We start from the raw sequence: 26849 nt of genomic DNA, 5'->3' as shown, positions 1-26849 counted from the left end.
CAAAATAAAATGCACTTCATTGTGGGAAATGGTTTATTGGGGGACGTTATGGAAAAATCAGTTGCAAGCAACACTTTGAAACCACATGGGGTTTGGTTTTATGCATGTAAAAGATTGGGGTCTTTTTTGAATTTTTAAAGTTTCAACATCTTTGTGTTGCACAATCCTTACAAAACTTCAGACATAATGGTGAATCACTGCAAAAAAAACAACAAAAATAAACGTTGTTTCACCACTTTTCTGACATCAGCTGAAAGGAGCAACCATCATAAAACACAGAGGAAGCCTTGTTTTTTTCTACACCGTTTTTCCAAGATAGCCCATTTAGACAGGAGTTTCCTTCATTTACAAGACATAAAGAATGTTTACTGCCAGACCTTCATGGTTAACCTACACTCCTAAACTTCAGCTTTTAACATAAACAAACTGAATTAACGAAAAACAGGTGCCAAACACCACATTTAACGTTCTACATAACTCTGTGCACAAAAGGGTTTTCCTGTCCTAAACAGAAGACAACAGGACTTAAAGCGATAGTTCACCCAAAAATGAAGATTCTGCCATCGTTTACTCACCCTCATGTCGTTCCAAACCCGTAAGACTTTCGTTCACCTTCAGAACACAGCGTAAAACTAATCTGTATTAATTGAGCAGTTCAAAAGTCCAAATTTTCTGAATAGACAATCGCTTTATATGATGAACAGATTGAATTCATTCACATATAAACATTCATCAACTCACACATCAGTTGTGGTAAATGGAAGCTCAAGTTTGCTTGCCATGTGAGAACCAATGAGGTTCATTCTCGTGTTACGCAGCACGTTTGAGCTTCAGCAAGAGCCAATGAGGTTCATTCTCGTGTTACGCAGCACGTTTGAGCTTCAGCAAGAACCAATGAGGTTCATTCTCGTGTTACGCAGCACGTTTGAGCTTCAGCAAGAGCCAATGAGGTTCATTCTCGTGTTACGCAGCACGTTTGAGCTTCAGCAAGAACCAATGAGGTTCATTCTCGTGTTACGCAGCACGTTTGAGCTTCAGCAAGAGCCAATGAGGTTCATTCTCGTGTTACACAGCACGTTTGAGCTTCAGCAAGAGCCAATGAGGTTCATTCTCGTGTTACACAGCACGTTTGAGCTTCAGCAAGAGCCAATGAGGTTCATTCTCGTGTTACGCAGCACGTTTGAGCTTCAGCAAGAGCCAATGAGGTTCATTCTCGTGTTACGCAGCACGTTTGAGCTTCAGCAAGAGCCAATGAGGTTCATTCTCGTGTTACGCAGCACGTTTGAGCTTCAGCAAGAGCCAATGAGGTTCATTCTCGTGTTACACAGCACGTTTGAGCTTCAGCAAGAGCCAATGAGGTTCATTCTCGTGTTACGCAGCACGTTTGAGCTTCAGCAAGAGCCAATGAGGTTCATTCTCGTGTTACACAGCACGTTTGAGCTTCAGCAAGAGCCAATGAGGTTCATTCTCGTGTTACGCAGCACGTTTGAGCTTCAGCAAGAGCCAATGAGGTTCATTCTCGTGTTACGCAGCACGTTTGAGCTTCAGCAAGAGCCAATGAGGTTCATTCTCGTGTTACGCAGCACGTTTGAGCTTCAGCAAGAGCCAATGAGGTTCATTCTCGTGTTACGCAGCACGTTTGAGCTTCAGCAAGAGGTTTGTTCTTGTGCGTCAAACCGTTTCGGGTGAGCTTATAATGTTTATATTATAGGTTAATAAAAGCCATAAAGTGATCGAGTCTCTTCAGAAAATTTGGACTAAACCACTCAATTCATATGGATTACTATTACAATCTCTTTATGAACTTTTTGAAATGTCAAAGTGGTAGTTGCTTCGCTGTCAATGGAGGGACAGAAAGCTCTCAGATTTAATCAGAAAGATCTTGAAAAAGTCTTACAGGGTTTGTAACGACATGAGGGTGAGTAAATGATGACAGAATTTTCATTTTTGGGTGAACTATCCCTTTAATATGTGGCAGAGGAAGTTTCTCAGAGACATTTGGCAACAATTTAAGCTAGCAGAGGTAGGGGGTACATGCCCTGAAGACCTCATTAACCTGATTGGCAACACGTCAGCACCTGGGGACTTCAGCTGATAAACAACCATCAGGACACACTCACAGGGAGCACCCTGCTAAAAATACACTGCAAAATACTTTCCTCCCTTTAATCACCTCAAAACCATGCTTTTCTTTTCCCTACAGCCAAACCTGATGCATGAGTACAAAACCACTAACACCTGAACAGCAAGTCTGGAAAAGTTGTGTTACGAGCGCTTGGCTAAACTCACACGAACATTTAAACTAAACAACAGAAATTACATCGTGAGTTTAAGTGAAATCAAAACTGAGCCCCTTTCCTTAATTCATGTTCCTGGTCTTCTTGTGCATCATTAATTTACCAATGTTTATTACTCAACTGAAAAAAACATTTGTAGCCTGTAAAAGAACTTTCCTGTTACACTGATGTTTCTTACTATGTACAGGTTTAGACAGTTTCAGCAAACTCATTAAAATCTGTGCTTATTCTAGCATGTATTTTTTTTACCATCCAATCAATTCCTGATGGATACATTTATGTCTGTATTTTGCATTTAAACAGTTTCTTGCTTAAAGTGTTTTACTTAGAAACACCACCGTTCCAAAGATTGGGGTTGATTTGATTTCTTCATGATTTTGAAAGACATTGCTCACCCAAGGCTGCATTTATTTGGTTACAAATACAGTAAAACAATAATATTGTGAAATATTGCAAAATAATAATAATTTTTTTTAACACAGTTTATTCCAGTAATGGTAAAGCTGAATTTTCAGCCTCATTACTCCAGTCACATGATCCTTCAGAAATCATTCTAATATGCAGATTTTCTGCTCAAGAAACATCAGTTGAAAATAGATGTGCCGCTTCGTATTTTTGTGGAAACAGATATTAAGATTCTTTGAAAGTTCAAAAGCATTTATTTGAGAATGTTTTGTAACATTTATAAATGCCTTTACTCTCACTTCTTGCTAAATTAAAAATAAAGATTTCTGTAGTGCACGTCACAGAGAAGAAAAACCGGCTGCGATTGACGTTACACTTTGAAGTTCAGCTTTTCGATTCATGTCAGAAAAGAGCGAGCGACCAAGGGTTTAATCTTTAGGATTTTATTAAAATACCTTGTGGAATTTACCATCAGAGGTTACCATCACAAACATGATTGTTTTCTAATAAAAAAAAAAGTAAACAAAAACAAAAGTAAAGCTTAAGAGCCTAGTTACAGGATTTTTTTTTTTTTTGTGTGTTGTTTTTACTTTTTTGCAGTCTGGTGATGGGGGGAGGAGGAGGGGGGGGGGGTCAATTCACAACAAAAAGAAGGTAAGAGAAAGGAATAAAAAGTTCACATGTTGTAAAAATACATTTCCCAACTTCAACGTTACACGCAGTTCTATTAAAACATTCATTCTTCTGTTGTTAGGTGTCAGTGCGACAAATACGCAAAAAGAAAGGAGGAGAAAAGAGCGATAGAAAGGAAAAGTATCAGAGAAAGACACTCACTGTTGAAAGATGGACTGTGTAAGAGAGCTCTGGAGATCTTCATTCGGATCGAGGAAGAGTGTAACTGGCGGCTGTAGGATATGTGTGTATTATAACCCTGAGAGAGAAACTGACTTCTCCAAGTCCATATCTGTCCTCTCCAACCTCCCTTCATGGACTAGATGTAACCACATCGGCGGCTCCTGAAAGGGTCTTTCATAGTGCCCGAGCATTTCACACCTCAAGTGAAAGCCATTCGTGTTCTCTAGAAATATGCACCAAGCACACAGAGCAACATATGGCTAAATAAATCAGCTTCCTCTCTCTTTGCATGCGTGTTTGCAGGGGGGGGGGGAAGAGGAGAGGTCGGGGATTTGTAGAGGAAAAAAGCCCACCACAATCTACAACATTAAGGCAGCGCGGGGACCACGTGATGACGGGGGGGGCCTTCAGACGAGAAACGGGATTCCTGGATGCGGAGGGTGAAAGTATCGAACGAGACTCGTCTTGAAATGTTTCAATACAACATGTTGAACACTGAATGACACAAACTAGATTCAAAATGTCTCACTTCTTGCTTTTAACACACAGCACGCATCTCACATCGGAGATGACGCCGACGGCAAAGAAACACCACGATAATGCTAGAGGAAACTCGAAAACTTCAAAAACCTTGTAGTACAGAGAAATTTTACAGAGCAGCTATAAAAGTGTTGACGAGAAAGGGCATCACTTCATTCTATGAAAAGCTGCACGTCAATCAAAGTTCAACACCAAAACGTGGCCAATGGGGGAAGCGAGGGGGAGGGGCCTGACAGGTACGACCATCTCATTATCATGCATTAATCCATGAGGATTGGCAATTGAGGACGACGGCCATCTGGGGACACTTACCACAACATCACCTATCTAGAGAAAAACATCCCCAAATCACACTACCGCCATTTCCAAATAAGTTTAGGACCCCTCTCTTCTCAGTTTATTAACATACATGTCGACAAAGACGTGAAACTGTGCTCCTTTATACAGAAAATGACAAAAATCACAGATCAAGAATTTTCTAAAGCTAAAGCCTGAGATTCAAACTACATCTAATGAAACAATATAATAGACATCCTATGCTTTGAAGGAATAAAAAAAGAAGAAAAGAATTTGCAAATTAACTGATGTACTGGATAAGCAGTCGCACACGGTCACATACATGCAGACTCATTCACACCCCCTCACAAATAGGAACCTATGATCTAAAAAAGCTGTACAAAGCGAGAAAGATTTGAGCATACATTCAATATCTGTTACTGAGGTACTAGAAAGGCCTTTCTCTTCAGACGGAACGCTATCCCGAGACACTCTCCTACCTTCTTTGGAAAGCAACCAGCGTTTCAGTGACCTAGCTTTTACATTCTTTCCACCTTATCTTCTGTGCTCTAAATGGTGAAAACGCAGAGAAAACAAAGGCTGATATCATAGAAGACGCCCATGCAAATGTCAAGCTCAGGGTATGACCTGCTTTAACAGTGTGGCACAGAGCTGCCACATCACCCATCCTGGGTTATCTGGAAGTGTGTAGATGAGTGACAGATTGAGCAGCCCACAACAGGTCTGAACCTTCACGAGAAGGCTCGCTGTGCAACCATCGGCTGAGCCCAAACCTGAGGGGGAAAGCAAGTCATCGCCACCTGCTGGCCATCAACGTTACTGCAGCCTCCAGAGCACAGAAGCCCCAGCTCGCCTAAACCAGGACTTCCTCCCAAAAAGGTGGATGAAGTTCAGTTTGTTTTATCAGGCCTGTATGAAAACGTATTACAAAGTGTATTAAGAGTTTAAGTGCCTTGTGGAAAGGAGGAAGGGCAGGCGAATGCGCTACACAGTGATTTCATGGGAATCGATGGAGGGGGCGAGAGGACGAGAGCGGAGATATGAAGGGTGGAACGGTGTGCCTCGCCACGTCAAAAAGAGAAGGCCTAATCGGAAAAGGAGGCACAAGGAGGAAGTACAGCAAGAGATAATCCAGGACAGAGAGAAGATATGGAAAACAAGGCAAATATTCTTCAAATGGCTAAGAATAAAAAAGGTGCCAATATTATCAGCTTAGCAATGGTGGATCTCAGTATGAGTCAAGGGGAGGTCAATGTTGTACGCACATTGTAAAAAGGGCATCTGTTTTTTGTTTTTGGAGGGGGGAGTTGAGATGTGTCGGATATGTTTTGCTAAACCAGCTATTTTACAGTTTGTCAAATGAATATGGCTTTGTTTGAAACTTTCATTTATGAAGATGGCAGCCTTACGCGCAATATCCCATCATCTAGCTGTTCACAAAGCAGCACAAGGGGCGACACAAAATAAAATTAAGTCAGCCATCACAAGACGATGGAATCTCACATATGCAATTTCAATGACACTGTTATGCAGACCTCAGGCATTACGGATGCTGAAAATCTTGTGACTTAAAGTGGAGCACATGATCAAACCCCCAACAGCTCTGGGGGTAAATCTCTCGGTTTCTGAAAGACAGAGAGAGAGAGAGAGGGAGAGACGATGGACAATTCTAGAAGATGCCTTCCACATGAAGAGAGAGTTAGAGGAACGCGAAACATCTGAGCTCTTCCCATGGACCGAGTTACTCTTAGCCACGGGCTATCACCATTAGCCTTGATCTCTGTTATTGAACACCAGCTGTGAAATAAACACTGATGGCTGCTGAATTTAATCAAACACGTTAGCCAGCTGTTACTTTGTTTTGATGGATCAAGACGGGACAGGTTGAGAAGGTTTTACAAATTTATGCTAGGAGGAGAGTGGGCAGGGGACGAAGGAAAGAAAACAAGGTCCATGCGTTTATTTCCACGCTGTTAAAACAGATTAGAAAAGAACAAAATGTAAGAAACACTACTCGGAAACAAACTCCAACTAGTCCAGAGTAGACACAATGCAAAGGAATTGGGATTTCGTAGCTTACAAATAGTGTGTATCAACCCAATTATTGAATCCTTGAGAGAAGTTATTGCTTTCTGCCAGAGTGATCAACAGAGGATACAGCGAGTGGAAATGAGGGGCACGTTTGGGGTAGAGGGTTTCACTCCTGGGTTTGTATATGTGTTCTGTTGGACTGGGGTGACCCAAGGTCACATTGAAAGCAAGGGGTGTCGGTCCCCCTGGGTGAGGTGAAAGGGCATCAATCAGGGCAAAGATGGAATGTGCTGGGATGCTATTGGTCGGAAGGGATGTCTCTGTCCGCCTCTGCCTTGGAGGGTTGTCCAGGCGATGGGGTATGAGGCGGGTGTGAGACCGGGGCAATGGCGTGGGCCAGGGGCAGAGATCCAGCCACGATTCCCTCCACTCCTGCCCCGGCTCCAGGCAGCCCGCCCGCTGCTACACCAATCAGCCCTGCAGGGAACCTGCGACAGAGAGACGGTCAGTTTTTACTCTCTCAAACAACATGCTGACATACTGCAGGGCAGGGTTCCTCAAACTCGGTCCTGAAGTGCCGCTGTCCTGCAGAGTTTAGCTCCAACATTGATCAAACACACCTAAGCAAGCTAATCAATGTCTTCAGGATCACTAGAAACTCACAGCTAGGTGTGTTTGATCAGGGTTGGAGCTAAACTGTGCAGGACAGTGGCCCTTCAGGACCGAGTTTGAGGAACCCTGCTGTAGGGCATCTAATAGCAGTCGGGACAGAGGTGTCGTCACCTATAGGCTGCAGCTCCGTTGAGTTCAGAGTGCACGGTGGTGGCCTCCATAGACGGCCACTGAGAGGCTGCCATCAAATACTCCTTATTCACACAGTTCTTCAGACTGTCCGGGATACGACCTGCACGGACACAAGAGAGCAAGGACCATGAATGAAAGCCTCGCATCAAAGACACAGGGCTGTGTCATTCATTATCAGTCATTTATACAGCGTCAACACAAGAAAGGCTGATAAACTCTCAGGGCTTTATATGTGGTTTTATGCAGATAAATGATTTCTCTCATTTGAACTGGGAGTATTTTAAGAAGTTATTTTAACCTCCATTTCCACAATGATTTCTTAAATTACTCCACAGACGTATGATATTGTGAAAAGGTGGTGACACCAAAAACACCAGCATAATAAAAACGGTTATGAAAATCTCTTCAGAAAGAGCAAGGCCATTTTAACTAACTTGTTAGAGAGCAAAATGGAAACACCACCACAGACTCCAGACTACGAAAAGCCTACAAAGTGCTTTTTAAGCTCCCCTAACCAACACCACACCCATCTGTAAAATAGTTTTAACTGTTAACAGTTTAAACTGACGATTTTACTCAATCATTTCTAAAGAGGTAAAATTGCAGATGCTGAAACTACATATTGAAATAATAATAATAATAATAATAAAAATAAATATTTATGTAACTACATTGCCAACAGTTTGGCCATGAATTTGTTTGATGATCTGTTAACATTTTTCTTGAGTTACCAAACTTTTCAAATTTCAGTTGCTTAATTAACGCTGGCCTTGTCGCTGTGCAAAACGATTAAGCACTGTGTCGTGTGCTTAAGTGACAGTCTTAATCTGAACATCCTCACAAAAACCTGCTGCAGCTCAATTATAACTGCACATGTAAGGATACTTTTGTATTACTCGTTTATTCTATGATAAGTGTTGCAAAGCATGTCAAACACGCATAGAATAAAATAAGTGAATCCTCCTGCAAAGCATTTAATTGAGCAGATATTCCCAGCAGGCACAGGCTGATAATGAACACCTGGTGTTTTCTGACCTGTGATGGCTCTGCGCACCTCCCGCGCCGCCTCCTCTCTGGCCTCAATGGAGGCCTGTTCACTGTACCAGGATGTGTGTGGGGTACAGATAAGATTTGGGGCGTCCTTCAGTGGGCCCTGAGAGAAACTGATCAAGAAAATGGGGTAAGTGTCAGGTTAAGAAAAAAAAAAAAAAACGGAAAAAAAACTTGTGTATGTGTGGGGTGCGGGTGGGTAACACAGGCCAATCGTTGAATATGAATTATAAAGTTATTGGATTATAAAATAATGAAACTGGTTTCTCTCACCTGAAGGGCTCTGTCTCATGGACGTCCAGCGCTGCTCCCCGTATTCTGCCCTCTTTCAGAGCCTGGGCCAACGCTTTCTCATCCACCAGTCCACCACGCGCACTGTTCACTAAGAAGGCGCCCTGGCGCATCTACAAAAAAAATAAAAATTCATTATATAAATCACAATCAATATAAGGAAGCCAATTTACCCGTGTCGGTTAACCGGCAAAATACTGGAAGTGGTGCATTCCATGGACGAGGAAGCCATTATTAGGCCGTTTTCTACTGCTGCATAATATATTAAAACCCATTTAAAAACCAGACTATAGCACAGTGCTACTGTGAATTCACAATGGCTGAAATTCAATTAAATAAACATATGCCCTGCGGGTTTAATATACATTCGTTTTATTTTCACGAGTGTAGGTTTGTTTGATTTATATTATGTATATTATATACTTTAACAGTGTTGTTCTATAAAACCCATATGATTATTTGCTTTAGATACTTTATCTGAACCAAATATTATTGCCTCACTGTTGTGTATTTTAAGTCATTTTAAAGGCTATTGTATGCTTAGGTCTATTTTTATTACCACACTTTTCTTTTTTTTATTCGACTACCAAGATAATCGTTAGTGACAGCCCTCCCAACTTCCCAAACTGAGGTAACTTTCAGGGTATGCAAGTAGACATAGCAACTATGAACCTAGCATCAGTTTGCATGACAGTTTTTGCACAATATTGTATAGTTTCATTGATTTTATTTTTATTACAAAGCAGTATTATAACCACGCAATGTTTATCTTAATTTACTCTATTTATTTCCACGGATAATCATTCAAAATTATTTTTGCAACATAGCGCTTTCTATATTATGCATTTCTATAATAAAAATACATGATAGATCTCACCTTACAACAAACTGAGCAAAATGACTAGTAAAAATGAACAAAACTAACAGCCATATCTCTGCAAGTAGAGACTGTTTTTAGTTCAATCAATCTTTCTGCAATTTATGTATTTAGCATAAAAAAATAATAATACACTTCTTGTTCAAACAAACTGATTAAAAACATAAGATTAAAAAAGGATTGCACATCCACCCAGCAGGTGGTGATATGCACAAAGAATATAAAATTGACATTGAAAAAAAAACGAGTAGTAGTATGTTGCACTTCAACTTCGTGTCCATTTCCATGTGAACTCCTGTATTTGGAGTCACTGTTGAGAATGTCTCTATGTGTATATCATGATGGGTCTTTGGAACCGATAACCTCGAGTAAGAAAGGTTTGGGTTAATCAACCAAGACTTCAGGGTTTATGTGACAGTAAGTTAACCCTACTGTCTGCAATATTCCCCAAGAGTATGACATTTTGCACTCAAAAAGTGTGTTCACTTAATAGCAGCAACTGCAGCTTAGTAATGACTTTTGCTCAGTATTTTGCTCCTTTTAGGTTTCCTTAAGACAGAGATAACAATGTTTGTGTCTGCCACAGATGTGTTGGAAGAGTAAAACCTTTTCCCATTTATCTTGGGAATAATTGTGTAATACACACGACATCGACAGTTTACTTTTGAAAATCAGGCCAGATTGCCTTCATATCAACTGTGAGCCGTACTGGAGTTCACATGGACAAGATGAATAATCCAGTCCTTCATTTTCCAGAATGGGGTGCGGTCCCATCGCATAAACCCAAGTTCAGAAAACAGCTTTCACAGAAAGCAAATGAATCAAACTCTGATGTCAAACAGACCCAGGTTCATAGCGAAAGCAGTCAAGAGAACCATATGGCTTCAACAGTGCTGTTAAACGAGTGTTACTGGAGAGCTGCATTTGTACCTGTTTGATGGTGAAGTCATTGATGAGGTGGTGGTTGTGTTCATTTAAGCTGCAGTGTAGCGAGACGCAGTCCGAGTGGATGAGCAGGTCCTGTAGTGTCGCCATGCGCTGGAGCCCTAGTGATCGTTCCACCCCATCCGGCAGGTACGGGTCATAGAAAATCACCCCAAACCCGAACGCCTTTGCCCTCAGAGCAACTGCCTGGCCCACACGTCCTAAAAACAGCCATCATAAGAAACCGGTTTATTCTTAGCTCGGTTCTGACCACATTACTAATCTCAAATCAGTTAAAACCAGAGATTAGATTGAGGTTCAGAAAAAGACATTTTAAGGCAAGACACCCCCAGGTGAAGAAAAACTAATATATAAATCACCAAACTTCCCCAGTTGACTGTTTACATTAAGAATTACATTTCGTTTTATACAACAAGTTTTCTGAAATGTTATGTTTAAATATGCAAATTAGGGCTGCACAATGTATAGAAATTATCTAAATATCACAAAGGTGCATGTCGCAATGGCTACCGATAACTAATCTTTTAATACCTCAAAAGATTACTAAAAGTCCAAGTTTTAGGTCGCTTTTAAAGTGACAGCAGCCTTATGAACCTGCTTCTGTCTGAGTGCTTAATGTTAATCAAACTACAATAGACAGAGAAAAATCACTTACTGCTCTTGACAGAATAACTTTTGTAGCTTTAATAAGTGTATATTTAAATCATACAGTGAAGACTAAGCAGTGTTTATTTTTACATTTTATTATTTAATTTCTGTTGCTCAATAAACCTAATGCAGTTAGGTTTACACTGATGTTAAAATGAAACAGACTACTGTTCGCTTTCAGAAGTTGTAGGGATGCTTTCTTCTCACAAAAAGAACGTGAAACATGTATGTTGGTTATACCATTTTCAGGTTTTTTAGATATATTTAAATAGGGCTGTGAACGTTATGCAATTAATGAAATCCTTGATGCGTTAAAATAATTTAACGCAAATAAATTACTTAAGCATGTGAAATTGCATCATTAACAATCTATGTCACGCATTAACATGATCTGAGAAGTCGTGAGTTTATCACACTGAGCTTCTACAATGGCATAAGCACCTGTAACACTGGTAGGCGTAAATTTCCATCCTAACCTTTTAATCCGATTTCGCTTCTCTGCTTGTGATTAGAGTTGTCACGATACAAAAATTATACTTTGATACCCGACTAAAATACCTTCAATACCAATACTGAATCAATACCACGGCAAAAAACGAAAACAGAAAAAGTTATTGAATAATATGACAGAAATTCATTGATTTATAAAAAATAAAAACTGACTTGACCAGTGCATTCCTGCCCTGCATCTTTGACCATTCCCTCCCCTTTATTTAAAAAAGAATTACATTCCACGGTGTGAATGTCCTTACAGAGATGTATGCAACAATCACTATCAATTATGTTAACATTTGCTATTTAAAATTTGCTGAACAGGTTAGGAGTGGGTGATATGACCAAAATCTTTTATTATGATATATTTTAATATTTTTTTATTTCACAATAGTTATTTCACTTTTATTTTATCTTTATAAAAAGCAAAAAAGCAAATTATAACTATGACAAATAGATATAAATGAAATAAACTTTATTTTTCAGGTAGGCTACGGTAGGTCTACTTAACAGTAGTCAGAAATGAAATCACATGTAAAAAAAAAAAAAAAAACACAGCATAGTCTTCATTCTATAAACTAACTGCATTTTGACTCTTAAAGGTATAGCGGAGGATTTTCTTTTTCCGGGTGGATCATCAAGACTATTGGTCCTCCTAAGTGTCAATCATTCTGGTGATATGTTTACGTAAGGCCGTCGTACGTGCTCATGCACACGATTCACACGATGGCGTGCGCTCAAAACACAGGTTGGGCTTCCCACTGATGCCTCAGTCGCGAAGTTTCTACTTGACAGGTAAAGTTTGGCATGCTATTTGGAGAAATCCATTTAAAATCACTGCTAGTAAAAGTTAATGTAAGCTATGATTAGCTCGTGCATGCTCTCCCGTGCACACGTTTAATAGGCGTTCCCTCTCGGGAGCAGGTAGAGTGTTGCGCGTGTGCATTTTTTCAAAAAGTGGAGAGGGCGGTTCTTTTCTAAAATTCGGGAAAATCCTCCGCTATACCTTTAACTCTTAATAAATATAGTTAGGGTATTCAGTCAAGCAGTGGCCGGTCTTCTATTTTCTTTTATTGTTTGATTAACAGACCGCATCAGGTATGGCTGCTGTCACTTTAAGACCAGCATGAACCTAAAACACTGGAACACATCCCAATTCTTTCTCAACTGGTTTTGTTCACTAAAAACATTCACGACTGTTTACTTGGAATACTCTCCAGGACGTGCATTTTTTATTTTTGACCATTCAAGCACAATAATCTGCGAAAGAGAACTGAATTTGTGATTGCATGCTGTCTGAAAGGCGGCTTTCTGTGCGCACGCTTCAGATCTGACCACAGCTGCGCTAGTTGAATTCTGAAAACTTTTAAACCAACACGTCAGGTGCTTTATTTTCTCATGCAAGCATGTTTCTTTGTTGCAATAAGATGTCAATCCATCATGCATTGCGTGGATATGTTTTACTCCCTGGAGTGGAAGCAGAGCTCTGCACACACACCCTGACCCATCCTGCTGTCACACATCAACCCAAATGAAGGGCAGCGGCTCTTATTAGAAGAGTCATTCTTTAAGTACCGGCACTAATAAAATGTGGTATCGTACCATTTTTAATAACAGGGTATTGTGATACCTTACTAGTACCGGTTTATTGTGCAACACTTTTTGCGATTAAATCATTTTAAACCACTTAAACTCCGGGAAAGTTCAGTCCAGTTATACAGTAAGCAAATTCATTCCAACAATCAGTCCAAAAAAAGCAATTATGTAAAAAGAAGATCAGGCTTAATACATCAGAGATGGCAGAGAACAGTGACTTGCAGCCAGTTCAGTTAATTATTCATTCCAGTGTCTGTTTAGCTTTAAAACACAAGCTCTGTCATATTCTGTGATTGTTTCTGAAGAGCGAGAGCCCTCCCGCATCGCGCTGTTTGAAATACAGACTAAACAGAACTTCTAAACATCCCACTGCTGGAATGCAAGCTACATTTCTCGACTGAATAAAGCAAACCAGCGTATCGCTTGTAAAGTTTTGATGGATGCGGCTTGTAATCAAGGTAAAGAGGATTGCGGCGACGTACAGGAGTCGTACAGTAAGTGCCCAAGTCTGTTATATTGATGAGCGAGCAAACAAATGTTTTTATCTGTCACGTGTATGTTGCTGTGTTTAGTAATTCTGAATGGATCCATGTAGGTACAGTACATGCATGCAGTCAGGTCAAGGCAGTTGGTTTAGCTCTTTTTTGTTGGCATCTGCACGTGGTCCTGTTTGGTATGACATGTCTAAAATGTAAACAAGCTCTTTGTTGTTGCACCGCACACATACTGTACACTGAATTCTGAAAAGTTCTATTGAAGTATCTATTGACAGACAAAGCATTATCATATCGCATATTGCATTATTTAACGAGTCATCGCATTTTTCCTCAATGTCGTGCAGCCCTAATGCAAGTTAAGCTTGATCTAAATTAATATGCACTAATTTGCATACAATTCCACAACAGAAATCCTAACATTGGATAAAGCCTTGCTCAAAATTCTTGTTTCATTTTATTGACATACTATAGTTAAATGTTTTCACAAAAGGGATTTCGGATATCTCTTATCGCTCATAATTAGAAGATACCACCAGAAAAAGAAAAGAGCATGTACAAATAAAACATTGTATAAAACTAAGTAATAGAGTCTCTCTGTAATAGAGATAAACACTAAACTGTATAGTTTGGAGTACGTGCTGACGAAGGTGGAGATTTCTGCCTTAGCGCATGAGAACAATTGAGAAAAGCACCATTAAAATCTCTAGACACACACACACAAAAAACGTAAGGGTATTTTGGACGTTTTCTTTCCTCTAGTCTGAAACAACTTGTTATGAAAAGCTAAATAGCCTCTGAAAGTACATAAAACATTTTTGACTAGTGTCTTGCTTAAATCTTCTTTAGTGAATTAATATTTAAATTAATTCTCCATTAATATTTAAATGCTGCTGTTCGTCATGTTTTATACTTCGTTATACAACTTCTATTGTAGTTATATATATTGAGTATAAACATGCTGTCAGCCGTCACCTTAATAGAACTGATTCATTCATACAGCCTTGGTTTTCCTGCCAGCCCTGATTTAATCATATCAGGACTCACCCAGTCCGATGATGCCCAGCGTTTCCCCTCGAATACGCGCAGCGCCTCCGGCCACCTCCCGGATCTGCTCCACGCTGGAGGCACGGGTGCCCTCGCGCAGAGCCTGATGCATCCAGGTGACGCGGCGATACAGATTCAGAATTAGACACATGGAAGTGTCTGCCGTCTCCTCCACAGACGAGGCTGGCACATTACACACTGCTATACCTGTTTAAGATGGAGAACCAGTTTAAACGGTTAGTCAGACTGAAACTCATTCAATCAAACATGATCATTTCACAACACAGGAACAAAACTCACCCAGCTCTGCTGCAGCTTTTATATCAACATTGTCAAATCCACTGCCAATCCTCACAATGACCCGAAGACCTTTAAACTTGTCCAGGTCGTCTCGCGAGAGTGTAATGGTGTGATAGAGCAAAGCGCCAACAGCCTCATTTAGGACCTGCAGCAGAACAAAAACCCATTATATACGGGCTGTATAAAAGCCTTGGATGTGGGCACAACATGTGACATTACCTTCTCGTGGATCTCCTGTGTGGACTGGGCATCACAGAAGGCCACGGTGGCCACGTCCTTCAGGATGGGCATCTCCACAGTACAGTCCCGCCCATCCAGCAGTGCCACCAGAGGACGAGGGTGCATGGGCCCATTGAGGATGGGTGGTCGAATACCTGCAGGACACCAAAGATCACCTTAACCATTTATTACACGTAATGGAAACACAAATTGTTCATCAAATTACCACAATTCTCATCACAAACACTACATGTCCTTTACATGAACCTACAAGCAAACATTTTTAAATAAGTACAGTAAAGCAGCACCTAAACTCAAACAGCCAATGAGAACAAACACCAAAGCTTATGGATGCTAGTAGGGATGCTCCGATCGATCGGTATCGGCCAAAAATAGCGTTCAATGACTCGATCAGGAGTCACTACAATACAGGGTTTTTCTTGTCTTGATCGTATTTCTGGTCGCGTGTGCGCACTCTCTTCACTCTTGCTCTCTCTCCCTCGCTCATATTAATCAAAATCAACTGACAGACACGATGGTAAAAGGTCAGAAGACCGCAGTTTCACGTGGAGCATTCAGAGATTTATTTCTTGAATTACCGCTGGGTGTGAATTGTGCTAAAAAAAACACACTGTCTTATCTTCGCTGAAAAGCGTTCCCCACATTCAGCTGACATAACGTTAAACCACACTTTCACTAAACCAAAAAACCTATCCAGTGATGAAATGATTTCTGTGTTGAGACAAGTTTTGTGCGATGTCCTAAACTGCCGAGATAAATCACACAACGCGCGCCGTGGTCCGTCAACGGCACGTCCGATTCGCGAACTAATGACTCATTTGAACCGATTCACTTTAATGAACGGTTAAAACAACTGATCTGTCCAACACTGAACTCACGAGACGTCTGAATCGGTGTATAACAAATCGGTAACACTTTACAATAATGTTCCATTTATTAACCTCTAGTTAACTACATTAAGTAACATTAACTATTAGTAAACTGCACTTCTACAGCATTAATTAATCTTTCTTAAAGTTAATTTCACCATTTACTAGTAGCCTACATTGCATTTGTTAACATTAGTTAATGCACTGTGAAGTAACATGAACAAACAATTCATGTATGAAACAGCTGTATTTAAAAAAAGTAATAATTTATTCAGAACACCTCATAAAATGAGAATGTAAGTGTGCTTACCCCATTTTTTTTAGTAAGAGTGGTAAGCAAGATTTAACCTTAATATACAGTATTTTCAGGTTATTTATATGATAATGTGTAGAAACATTACCAAAAAAAAAAAAAAGCAAGTTGTTTACCAAGCAGCTAATTTTTTAGATTGTACAGTTTATGGTAGAAAATTAGACTATTAGTTAAAATAAACTTTTTAATGCTACTTTTTTTTATTCTACTTTTTGATATTGATATGGATATGATTATATACCAAAATAATGATCAGGTCTAGCAAAAAAGGATTTTATCTTACAAAGCTATGAAATCAAGTGGTAAAATCACAGCTTTAAAAAACAAACAAAAAACAAGTGAACTGAACACATCGCAATGCATCTTAGAAATTAATTTCCACACCCCTATTTGTTTATGTCTTAAGTGAACATATACAGTGTTTTCGGTGTTGAAGTGAAAGAAGGCTATAAAGATGCTGCCGTCCTTGCCATTCATGTTAATCAAACATTCTCTCATTGCTCTCAATTAAATCACTTTTGTGAAGATATGCACTGTTTTTGTACACTACAGTGCATTTGATTACTTTATGCAATTTGTTGTATTTCGATTCAGTACAGCCGCATGCGTTTTGGATGAAAAGAGGGATAGATAGACAAATATATACATATATATATTCCCAAAATGCAGAAAAGCTTGATTTTATAAAGAGAATCCCGTCTACTTAAGTAGGACGTAGGAAGGAAGAAATATTCGGCACTTGCTGAAAAATATTCCTGATCAGAATACTCATTTTGTAGTTGCAGCGTTTCTTTTTGTTTTTGTCCTCAGTCACATATTGGACAATGTTTAATTACACCTTGTGGGTTGTAATTATGTTCAGTTTGACATTAAGTCTTGTAAGCTCTTTAATAAGCCAGAGTATCCTAATATGGATAATGTATTGCATAAGCCCTGTTTTAAAGGCCTATCAAATTGTTAATTGCAAAAGTAATATTTGTTGTGCTTATTTATTTGATTCTCAATTAAAACAACAATCTAGATCACTGTAAACATCTGTTTTTTTTGTTTTTTTTCAACATTATAAAAATAAATAAAACACTGACAATCAAGAGAGCGCTTAATTATTGCTTGTATAAAGCTTGAATAATCAGGATCGGTATCAGCCATTCATGATGACAAAAACAAAACAAAAATCCTGTAATTGTGTCGGCTGCAAAAATCCTGATCGGAGCATCCCTAGATACTAGTCGTGTTAATAAACAACAGCAGCACATGCCGTCGTTTGCAACCAAGATGACAATAACTTCAACGTTCATTACATCAGATTAGCAGATTAACCAGCATTAAATGAATGAATCCTTAAATGCATTATGAGAAGCAAATATTCTCAAGCCTTTCAAGACGATCAGCATTTCTTTTTACCAAACAGATGACGGATTATTTACGTCAACAAAACGTCCATATCAAATGACACCAACCCATTACAAAGCCAGAAGAGATTTATCATGTTTTGAATCTTAGTGGTCCGATAAATTCCAGGAAATATTTTATGATTGTTAGTATTATGGGGCAAGACAACAGCTCACAACAACTCCCGGGTCCAACCCAACCCCCCCAACCTGACAAACGAAAGTGTGAGCAGGGGACAGAGGGAGGGAAGGAGATGAGGAAAGGGGGGCAGGGAGTCTTCACATGACTCATAATGACCTACATTCAGCAGACTGGAAGCTAAATTATCTTTGTCTCCATACTGCTAAACCATCACTAACTACTGCAGGTTTAATACATCAAAAATAGAAATGTCTAAGTGCAATAGAGAGGAGAGGAACAGGAAAACAAGCCCCCCAACCCCCACCCCAAATGCACAGTCAATCCCGCATGGAGCAATAGCCTACATATGCATATCAACATTTATAGATCGTTTAAAACTGAAAATGGTCATTATTTACACACCCTCATGTCGGTCTTAGGTTTCTTTCTTCTGTGGTGCATAAAAGAAGATCATTTGAAGAATGCTGGTAACCAAACAGTTTTGGTCACCATTGACTTTCGTCGTATGGACAAAAACAATTTTTTCAAAATGTCTTCTTTTGTGATCCATAGAAGAACGTCAGTCATACATGTTCGCAGTAATTAGTGTGAGAATTTTTCATACATTTTCAAAATAGTTTAACTTTTGAGAGCCCTGCATTCTTGTCCACTGCACTCCATCTAGCTGCAGTTCAGCACAAGTAGATTCGCCCCATCCCTATTTAGAGATAAAAGTGATTTCTTAAAGTGATTCGATTCAATGTAACGGTTACAATCTCAATTGTAAAAAAGAACAAAAAAAAAAAACATTTACGCTTTAAATTTGTTTTAAAGGCAAATTCTTGCAGTGAGTTTTAGTGTGATCATCTAAGGCCATGAAAGTTGTGCAATAACTTTATAGATATTTAACACATTCATTTTGCTACCTATCTATTAGTCACCCTATTGAAGGTCCGAGCTTACCTTCTATATTTCATCAAGTGTCTAGTGGTCCATTTTGAATACATATAGATTTGAACATGTCTAGTCACTTACAAATGCACCTCGGCACACACTTTATTTTTAGACTGACAACGTAATGGTGAACACAAAAAGGAGGGAGACAGTACAAAGATGCAGTGACAATGCAATACAGCATCGTTACCAGGCAAAATGCAAAATTAAAGATGATTGGTCATGGTCATACAGACTAAAGTCATAGACAGCCATCAGCGCTGCATTTACGGCACATGACAGGGACAGACTTAAAGGCAAATATTTTAGTACAGTGTCACAACTGGCTGTAAAAAAAAGAAAAAAAAGGGGGCAGAGATGTCATCTTTGTTCATATTCGAAGCACAGCACTTTTTTTTTTTAAATTAGCAGGGTAAAAAGCTGACATATCAGACAATGAGGAACTTCTGCCTGTTACAGCCAAATGCAGAACAACTACAGGAAGGACATTTTTGAGCAAAGGCAAAAACAAATCCAGCCTGGGACGAATTCCTGAAATGTACGGTTCTTGGGACGAGACAGGAAAGGATGCAAGAGGAGAACTTAATTAATCTGTATCATCAGATTCCCATCATGCATCAGGCCGTTCTGTGTACCACGATCATTAAACTGCATTACATAACGAACAGTGTTACAAATGGCAAAATTCATTGTGGCATCACCAAATCTGCCCAATTTTAAGAGAAATTAAAGAGACGCGGTTCAGGGAATGCAGCGTAATGCCAGAAGTATCGATTAACGAGGTGTGGGATTTCGCCCGTCATATAATTACAATCTCATTATCACACTCGTCTAAGAACAGCTGTGGGGGGGAAAGGGGGTGTTAAACCGTTCATCCAAGAACTCACAACCCCCAAAACCTATTTCTACTGAACGATGCTCGTGTAAATCCGAACAGCCATGTTACATTCTATGATTTTAAGACCCAACGCCCCCCTTCCATCACTGACAGGTGTTGCTGCACTGGCGGCTGAGATGGGGGTGGGGTAAGACGCCTCCGTGACATTCACCAACACACACTCATGCTATCACACTCCTGTGCACAGCTAATGATTAAGGAGAGCTCCACAACGAGACCTTAAAGACAAATATTTGCACTCTTTCCCTCCAAATCAATGCTTTGTGGAAGCGCACACACTGCGTGATGGCAGCGCAGAGCGGAATAAACATAACATATAAAACAAGAAAGACGCAAAATGGCTGAGCGGCAAAATTCACAGTCCGCGGTGCTCTCGCGAGGAACAATGCAAACACTTATTTCTGTAGGGTCACGGCTCGAGCGCCGGCGAGAGCACAGATGCCGTGTGTTGAGTCCGAGCCAGGCTGCATGAGAAAGAGAGAGGGCCGCAACACAAGCATGGCCATGCAAACAATGCCATTCATTCAGCGCTCATTTCTCTACTTCTCCCCCCTCCCAAACCTTCTCTGGCTCTCCCTCCCTCGCCATTTCACCCCCCACATGGTCCTCACACACACACACACACACACGGTCTCAAGGAGAGGGGGGGAAGGGTGGGTGGATGATAATACAGCTGCACCACACCCTGCCTCCTGCTTGGCCAACACACACACACACACTCTTGCTCAAGCTGCAAGGACATGCACTATAAGCGGCAAAAAGGAAAATTACGCCTGCTGCTGACACCACACCCATGTGAATTACTCGCACTGCATCTTCAAGGCGACTCACACAAATACACACACCATCAAACAGGTACACGTAGGTCCAAACCTTGCATCATGAAATCCACGCGCCTGTCTTCTCTCCCCTCCTCTCCTTCTATCGCTCTCTCTCCACCCTTTACAATCAGTGTCAGGCTGTTTTTGCCTGGCAGACACCCATCTCCCATGTCATCCACACTGGCCCCTCCCCCATGGTGACCGTCCAACCAGAGGCCTGGGCTTCGAGTGCCGGCCAACCAGCACAAACCTCCACTGCATTGACAAGCAGCACTAGAGGCAGTTAGGCAGTTGTTGTTTTTTAAAGAGACAGAGTCTTGTTCTGCTCGCATCTACATGACCTCGCTCTTCCAGAGAAACGCCTCCGGCATCCTCTCCTCCCGCCCCCCTGGCTCTCTTTTCTGCTGTCACTTGGATAAATATCACTGCCATCTGCAGCTGTGGCCATAAAACTGGGCTTAAATATCAGGAAAATGATCAGCAGAGATAGGTTTTCAAATAAAATCGCACCGCCTGAGCTGAGGACAGCAGTTTTCTCATAGGATGTTTTCTGCAAGCAAAACAACTCGCTTTGATAAATAATAAGGTTTGACCCCAGGCAACTGCTGATGAGAGTGAAGCTGCCAGCTACAATCTCCATGTTAACTGAATAATGGCACAAGACACGCTCCGTATTTGAATCCGCATTTAAAATGTCACAATTAAGCAATAAAATGCAAGAGGCTGTGATATAGGCTTAATATAGTCATTTGCAAAGGGCACAAATGTGAGCCAAGATTGTAAATTGAGAAGAATTTTTTTTTTATTCAGAACTAGTTTAATTTTTTATTTTTGTTCTGGAACGACCTTCGGTCAAGTTGGAATTCTTTAAAATTACTAAAGCATTGTTAACAAAAAGGTTAAGAGGGAGTGTTCACCCAAAAAGGAAAATTCTGTCATCATTTACTCGCCCTCATATTGTTCCAAACCTGTATGAATATTTCTTCTGATGAACACAAAAGAAGATATTTTAAGGAATTTCAGTATCCAGACAGTTGACGACACCCACTGACTTCCACAGTATGAGGGGGGAAAAGTACTATAGAAGTTCAGTGGGTGTGGTCAACTGTCTGGATACTGAAATTCTTTAAAACATCATCTTTTGTGTTCATCAGAAGAAATACTCATACAGGTTTGGAACAACATGAGGGCGAGTAAATGATGACAGAATTTTCATTTTTGGTGAACTATCCCTTTAAGAAACCAAAATCAATAAATATTTGACATTTCTTATATTTAAACAGTGCAGCTTAAGGCCTTATTGCTTTAAGAAATTGTTACCACAATAAAATCATTAGAGACCATTTAAAAATCTTACCAAGCAAATTCATAAAGTGTCATCCATCTACCAACATTTGCAATGTAATGGAAGCAGCAAAACATTTTCATCCTTATCGTGTCGTACATCCGGGTAAAAGATTATCGAGTACTTTGTTCTATGCATCGGTTATTCACTCTGGATTTTGAGATGTGTTTGTTGCACTCAAAAGTAGAGGCAGATGAACGTGAGCTTGTGAGGTTAAGTGACTAATTGGAGCAGTTTCTCACACGCCACCAGAGAAAAGTCTGTCGTTTACACCAGAAGATCCATTTATGACATTGCGATTAAAAACATATGCATGGATGAATCGTTTATGAACCTAAACATGTATTAGGAAAATAAATAGAGTGAAATTTCTTTTCATGCCGACTAAAAAAAATAATGATGATATGGCCTGCAAAAAGATTTTCCCATATTTCAACTATTTAACAGGTAATTCAATAAAATTTCAACCACAAAACTCCTCGAATCCATTACGGTTTTTTTTTGTGTATTTGTGGTTCAAGTGCAACAAAAGTCACTCAAACACTAAATTTTTAATTTCTCAAAAATAGGATGAGGGTTAGATGTGTTGATGCGATTTCAAAAGAAACAGGAAGACAGGGCGCTAGTGATGCAACAACTAATCAATGATGAAAATCCACAACGAACTTCATTATCGATTAGTCGCGTCTGCCCACCGTGCACAGAAAACTTCCGCAAGTAGTGTCAAATTCCAGCACTGAATAACGCATTTCTATGGACAAAATGCATTTAAAAATAGTGGAGAAAACAGAGTGGGCTGCTCCTGGAAAGGTACGTGACCCAAGCTGCCCAAACCATGAGAAATCTTTATTTTAAGCGTCAAGCTAATGCATTAACGTAGTGTTTAACATGGCTTGCCCAGTCAGACGCTTTGATAGATGCGTGTGCTATTTAATGTGGGATATATTTTCTTAGCGCAAAATTCACGCAAGTATTTAAACTTTGCATGAAAGGCTCCGTCCTGACAGTCTACGTTAAACTTAAAACTTTACTGAACGAGTAAACAGCAACACATAAACAAACGGGACGCATTAGAGAGGGAGACAATTAATATTCAAAGCAAAAATATTAATTTTGCTGGAATATCTGTTGTTGGACGTTAAATTTAGATTCAAAAGTCAAAAATGAAATTCAAGAACTTTATGAGAGTGGTAACTGTGAAGGGAAAAGTAAGACGTTTCTTACATTTACAGGATAAAGAATGACAGTAACGGGTTACTGTGTCTAGAGTGAATGTGTGTGTCATTCCTCTCATCTGTTAACACAGAGTTTGTGTTTTTATTTTATCTTTATTATTATTATTATCTTAATTTTTAATGTAGGGATTTAAACTGTCCTTTTTGCTTTATAGCTCTTTTGCATAAAGCATAGATATATTCACTATATATATGTTTTCATTTCATTCAGCTGGCACGTTTGTATGAAGAACAGCATGAACAGCATTGGGCAGGAGGTGGAATAGAGTTTTTTGTCAAAAATAAAAAACTAAATTGAATAAATAAAGACGTACTGTTAAATGTATTCAAGTATATTTGTATTGTACTAAAAACATACTCAAGTACATTTTTAATACTGCATCTTTCTCACCTGGGAAAGCATATTTACACTGTCTGAATAGTTCCGTATCCTCTCTAATAGTGCATTACGTGCTATTCACCATATACATTTTTTAATATATATATATATATATATATAAAATGTGTGACCAAGCGACCGATTTTAGCCACAGCTTCAGCGTCTATTTATAATGTACGGGGCGGGGCTTTAGATTCTAGAGAGCATTTGATTCAGAATTCCAAGAATTCCAAGAAAGAATTCCAAGAAAGTTTACATCTTGCAGTTGTGACATCTTTCTCAGAAGCTGAAGTGCAGAGTGATGTCATCAAAATCATTGATCCGTATTGGCGGAAGTGAGAGACTAAGTTTTAAATGCTCGTATCTTCTAATGGCGAATGTTGTCATTGTTTTGGAGCACACTAGCTTATAGATAACAGTAAAGCTACCAAATTCATACTAAAAGCCAAAAAAAAATCCATTTCCCCCATTTCATGGGGACTTTAAGAGATGAGACTATGTTCACCAAATCTAAAGAGAACTAGCTTTCCCTAGATTTTATAGAAATGGCAGAAAATGGACAGGAGTTTCATTCATTTCAGTAGTAATGTACTATATAATAAAGAACACACAGGCACTGTTTTTAATAACAGTGGTTTGAGTGTCTGTGCTGCCCGTGTCGCCCTACACAAACAGGAAGGAGAAAAGATAAGAGAACAGAGCTCAAACTGTCTAACAACTACATCACCGGCCACACTAACACTCATGAAACAACCATATCGCCCATCCATTTCTCAATGTTTCTTAGTTCACATAGTACACTGACAGTGCCAGATGATGATTCACTCAAGGTTTACACAGACACATTCAAATAACACATAAATCACTTCTCTATAAACATTTGGAGAATACATTTAGGCCAATACATAACAGTCCAATTATTAAAGCAAATGAAAATCTGACCAACCACAGCGTCTAGATTTAAATACAAGGTAAAACATAAAATCACGTTCTGAAGTTCAGCTCAAGATGCAATGCAATGCTTTTCAGGCCTGTGTATGTGGTGGTGGAAGCAAGGATTCACTTAAAGTCAACATGAAATCAAAATGTACCAATTTTCATGGTCTTATTGTGAAGAATTCATCAGTGCACATTATACCAAAGAGATAAAAACATTCATCAAAACCTAATAACTTAATTTAACCAACAGATGTCTGTGAACCGCATCTCATAACCTAATCAATTCCAGTCCCACCCTAAACGTTGTCCTTGAATATCCCACATTATGGACGTAAAGTGGGTGCAAACGTCATTTTATGTTGAATTTAAAAGATTTGGGTTGTTGAAAGTCAATAGAGTATATATTGTCCATCTAATATGGTTTCATCTTCTCACCTTCACAGATGCGGTCCAGTCTCTGCCGCTTCACTTTGTGCTTGTCCATCAGAGCCATCGACTGGCAGTTCTTCGGTAAGACCAGCTACGGCCACAACACGATGAGGGAGAGCGAGGGCACAGCACAGCGTTCGGTCCAGAAACCACCCAAATCCTAAAAATAGCTGTGAAGATCAATTTAACAGGTTAAGATACAGACCACAAGCACTTTGATTACCTAATCGCACCATGGAGAAAAAAGAAAAAGAAAAAAAAAAGCAAAGATAAACATGTCATGCATTTTATCTGGTGTAAAATACTGTGACTGTTTATTCTGGAAATGTTTCACAGTGAGGCGTCTTCAACCACACAAATGACTCGATTCTTATAAATAGTGCTGGGAAAATGTCAAATGAAACTACCCACCTGATGATGTCAAAGCCAATCAACTACTCTGCTGACGTCACGGTCTTGATAATGGCAGCTGAAGGGGAGAACATCAAACAAGCGTTAGTTATGAACCAGGACCGAGCGTAGAAAACTGTCACATTCCCTCATAATTCAAGTTACTCATATTATCTGAGGCGTTTGAAAGAGGATAAAGGCCCATATCTCCACTAGCATTAATGTTGTAGTACCTCAAAGAGGCTACCTTTTTAAACTCGCTACCATTTCAGTGAACCATGTGATACTTAAACTAAATACCCGTAAAACGAACGAATGAGCGCGTTTTCAGAAGCAAAATTATTTAGCATGTCACGTTGTTTTGAGCGCTCAGTTGATAACTTCGTGATTATTAACTTCAGTCTCATTTCGCTTAGTTATTTCTCTCTCATGAGGCTCAATGAACAAACCTGTGACTGTGTAGAGTAGTTCAGAACAGGAAAAACTACAGAAGAGCACATAAGTTGAGTTAAATATCCATAAATCCTGACAAGCGTCGTGTCGCCGCGTCTCGAGCGCGAGCCTGCAGAACTGCGCGCGGACAGTCAGTGAGCGCGAGACCAACGGCTGCGGTCTCAAACAATCGCGTTTAACTGGGGAAACTTGCGGTTTCGTTGATTTTACCGGGTGCGTTGAAGTTTTGTCGCGTCCCTCGCTCGCTTCAAGTTCTCAAGTTAGCGCTGAGCTAGCTAATTAGCACATGCAGCAAGACACAATGCAAATGACTACACAATTAACCTCCAAATCCAGTAACGTTAGACAAAACACGCAAAGGAAAACATAGGAGCTTATTTGTGGTTTTTAATCGCTCTTATAACTATATTCATCTCTGATAGCGTTGTTTCTCTGACTGTGAATGTACACACTGAGAAAGGCGCTTAGACTGGTTGCTAACTGAGCTACCAAACATTAAACACACACACACACACACACAGAGAGTGAGAGATACAGTCATAATAACACACTGGAGTCTCACGGCACACACAATCGAGAGTGTGAAGTGCGTAATGTGTCAAAGATAGTCCAGAAGCAGGGTAACGCACCCCACTCACCCGAAAAAGCGTCTCTGGAGATTGATGTACGGGTCAGTGTGGTCACGGTAGGTGAATCAACTATTCCCCGCTATCACTCGCCATGAAATCTGCACAGAAAAGGAAGTCGAGGCCGCACAGACAACGTGCTGTGGAAAGAGCGAGTATTCAGAGCAGAGACATGAGCGATGTACAGTAGAGCGCCTTCTACAGGTCAGTCTGTCATATTGCGGGATCATGCACGCACTTTCTTTTCTTCATACATCAGATACTCATGAGCAGGCCCGCACGGAATCTGCGGACTTTTTTTGTGATTTCTGTGCGGAATTTTTGGGAAAATCTGCGGAATTATGCGGAATGGTTTTAAATGTGTTAAAGGTGCAATGTGTAATATTTCTGAGGATCTATTGACAGAAATGCAATGTAAGATCCATAACTATGTTTTCAGTGGTGTATAAAGACCTTACTTAATGAAACGTTATGTTT

The 26849-nt window shown here is 39.8% G+C and overlaps 1 protein-coding gene across 2 annotated transcripts; it reads right to left on the bottom strand.

Moving 5' to 3' along the window:
* Positions 1 to 3129: 3129 nt before the first annotated feature.
* ctbp1l (C-terminal binding protein 1-like) lies at positions 3130 to 26589 on the bottom strand. 2 transcript variants are annotated; one of them, XM_084430929.1, is made up of 11 exons: positions 26385 to 26589; positions 25315 to 25372; positions 24910 to 25073; positions 15189 to 15343; positions 14970 to 15114; positions 14670 to 14876; positions 10378 to 10592; positions 8553 to 8683; positions 8265 to 8392; positions 7209 to 7329; positions 3130 to 6913 (listed from the first exon to the last, which is right to left on the bottom strand). In XM_084430929.1, exons 3-11 carry the CDS (start codon positions 24965 to 24967, stop codon positions 6724 to 6726), a joined length of 1350 nt encoding a protein of 449 aa, XP_084287055.1. In that variant the 5' UTR covers positions 24968 to 25073; positions 25315 to 25372; positions 26385 to 26589; the 3' UTR covers positions 3130 to 6723. The 2 variants fall into 2 exon arrangements, with proteins under 2 accessions (XP_084287055.1, XP_084287056.1); XM_084430930.1 differs by having other exon boundaries at positions 26376 to 26525.
* Between the last annotated feature and the right edge of the window lie 260 nt (positions 26590 to 26849).

This window comes from Rutilus rutilus (assembly GCF_951802725.1).
Source record: "Rutilus rutilus genome assembly, chromosome: 14".
Lineage (NCBI taxonomy): Eukaryota > Metazoa > Chordata > Actinopteri > Cypriniformes > Leuciscidae > Rutilus > Rutilus rutilus.
The sequence above is the reverse complement of the archived record's forward strand: the minus strand, read 5'-3'. Positions and strand labels throughout refer to the sequence as shown.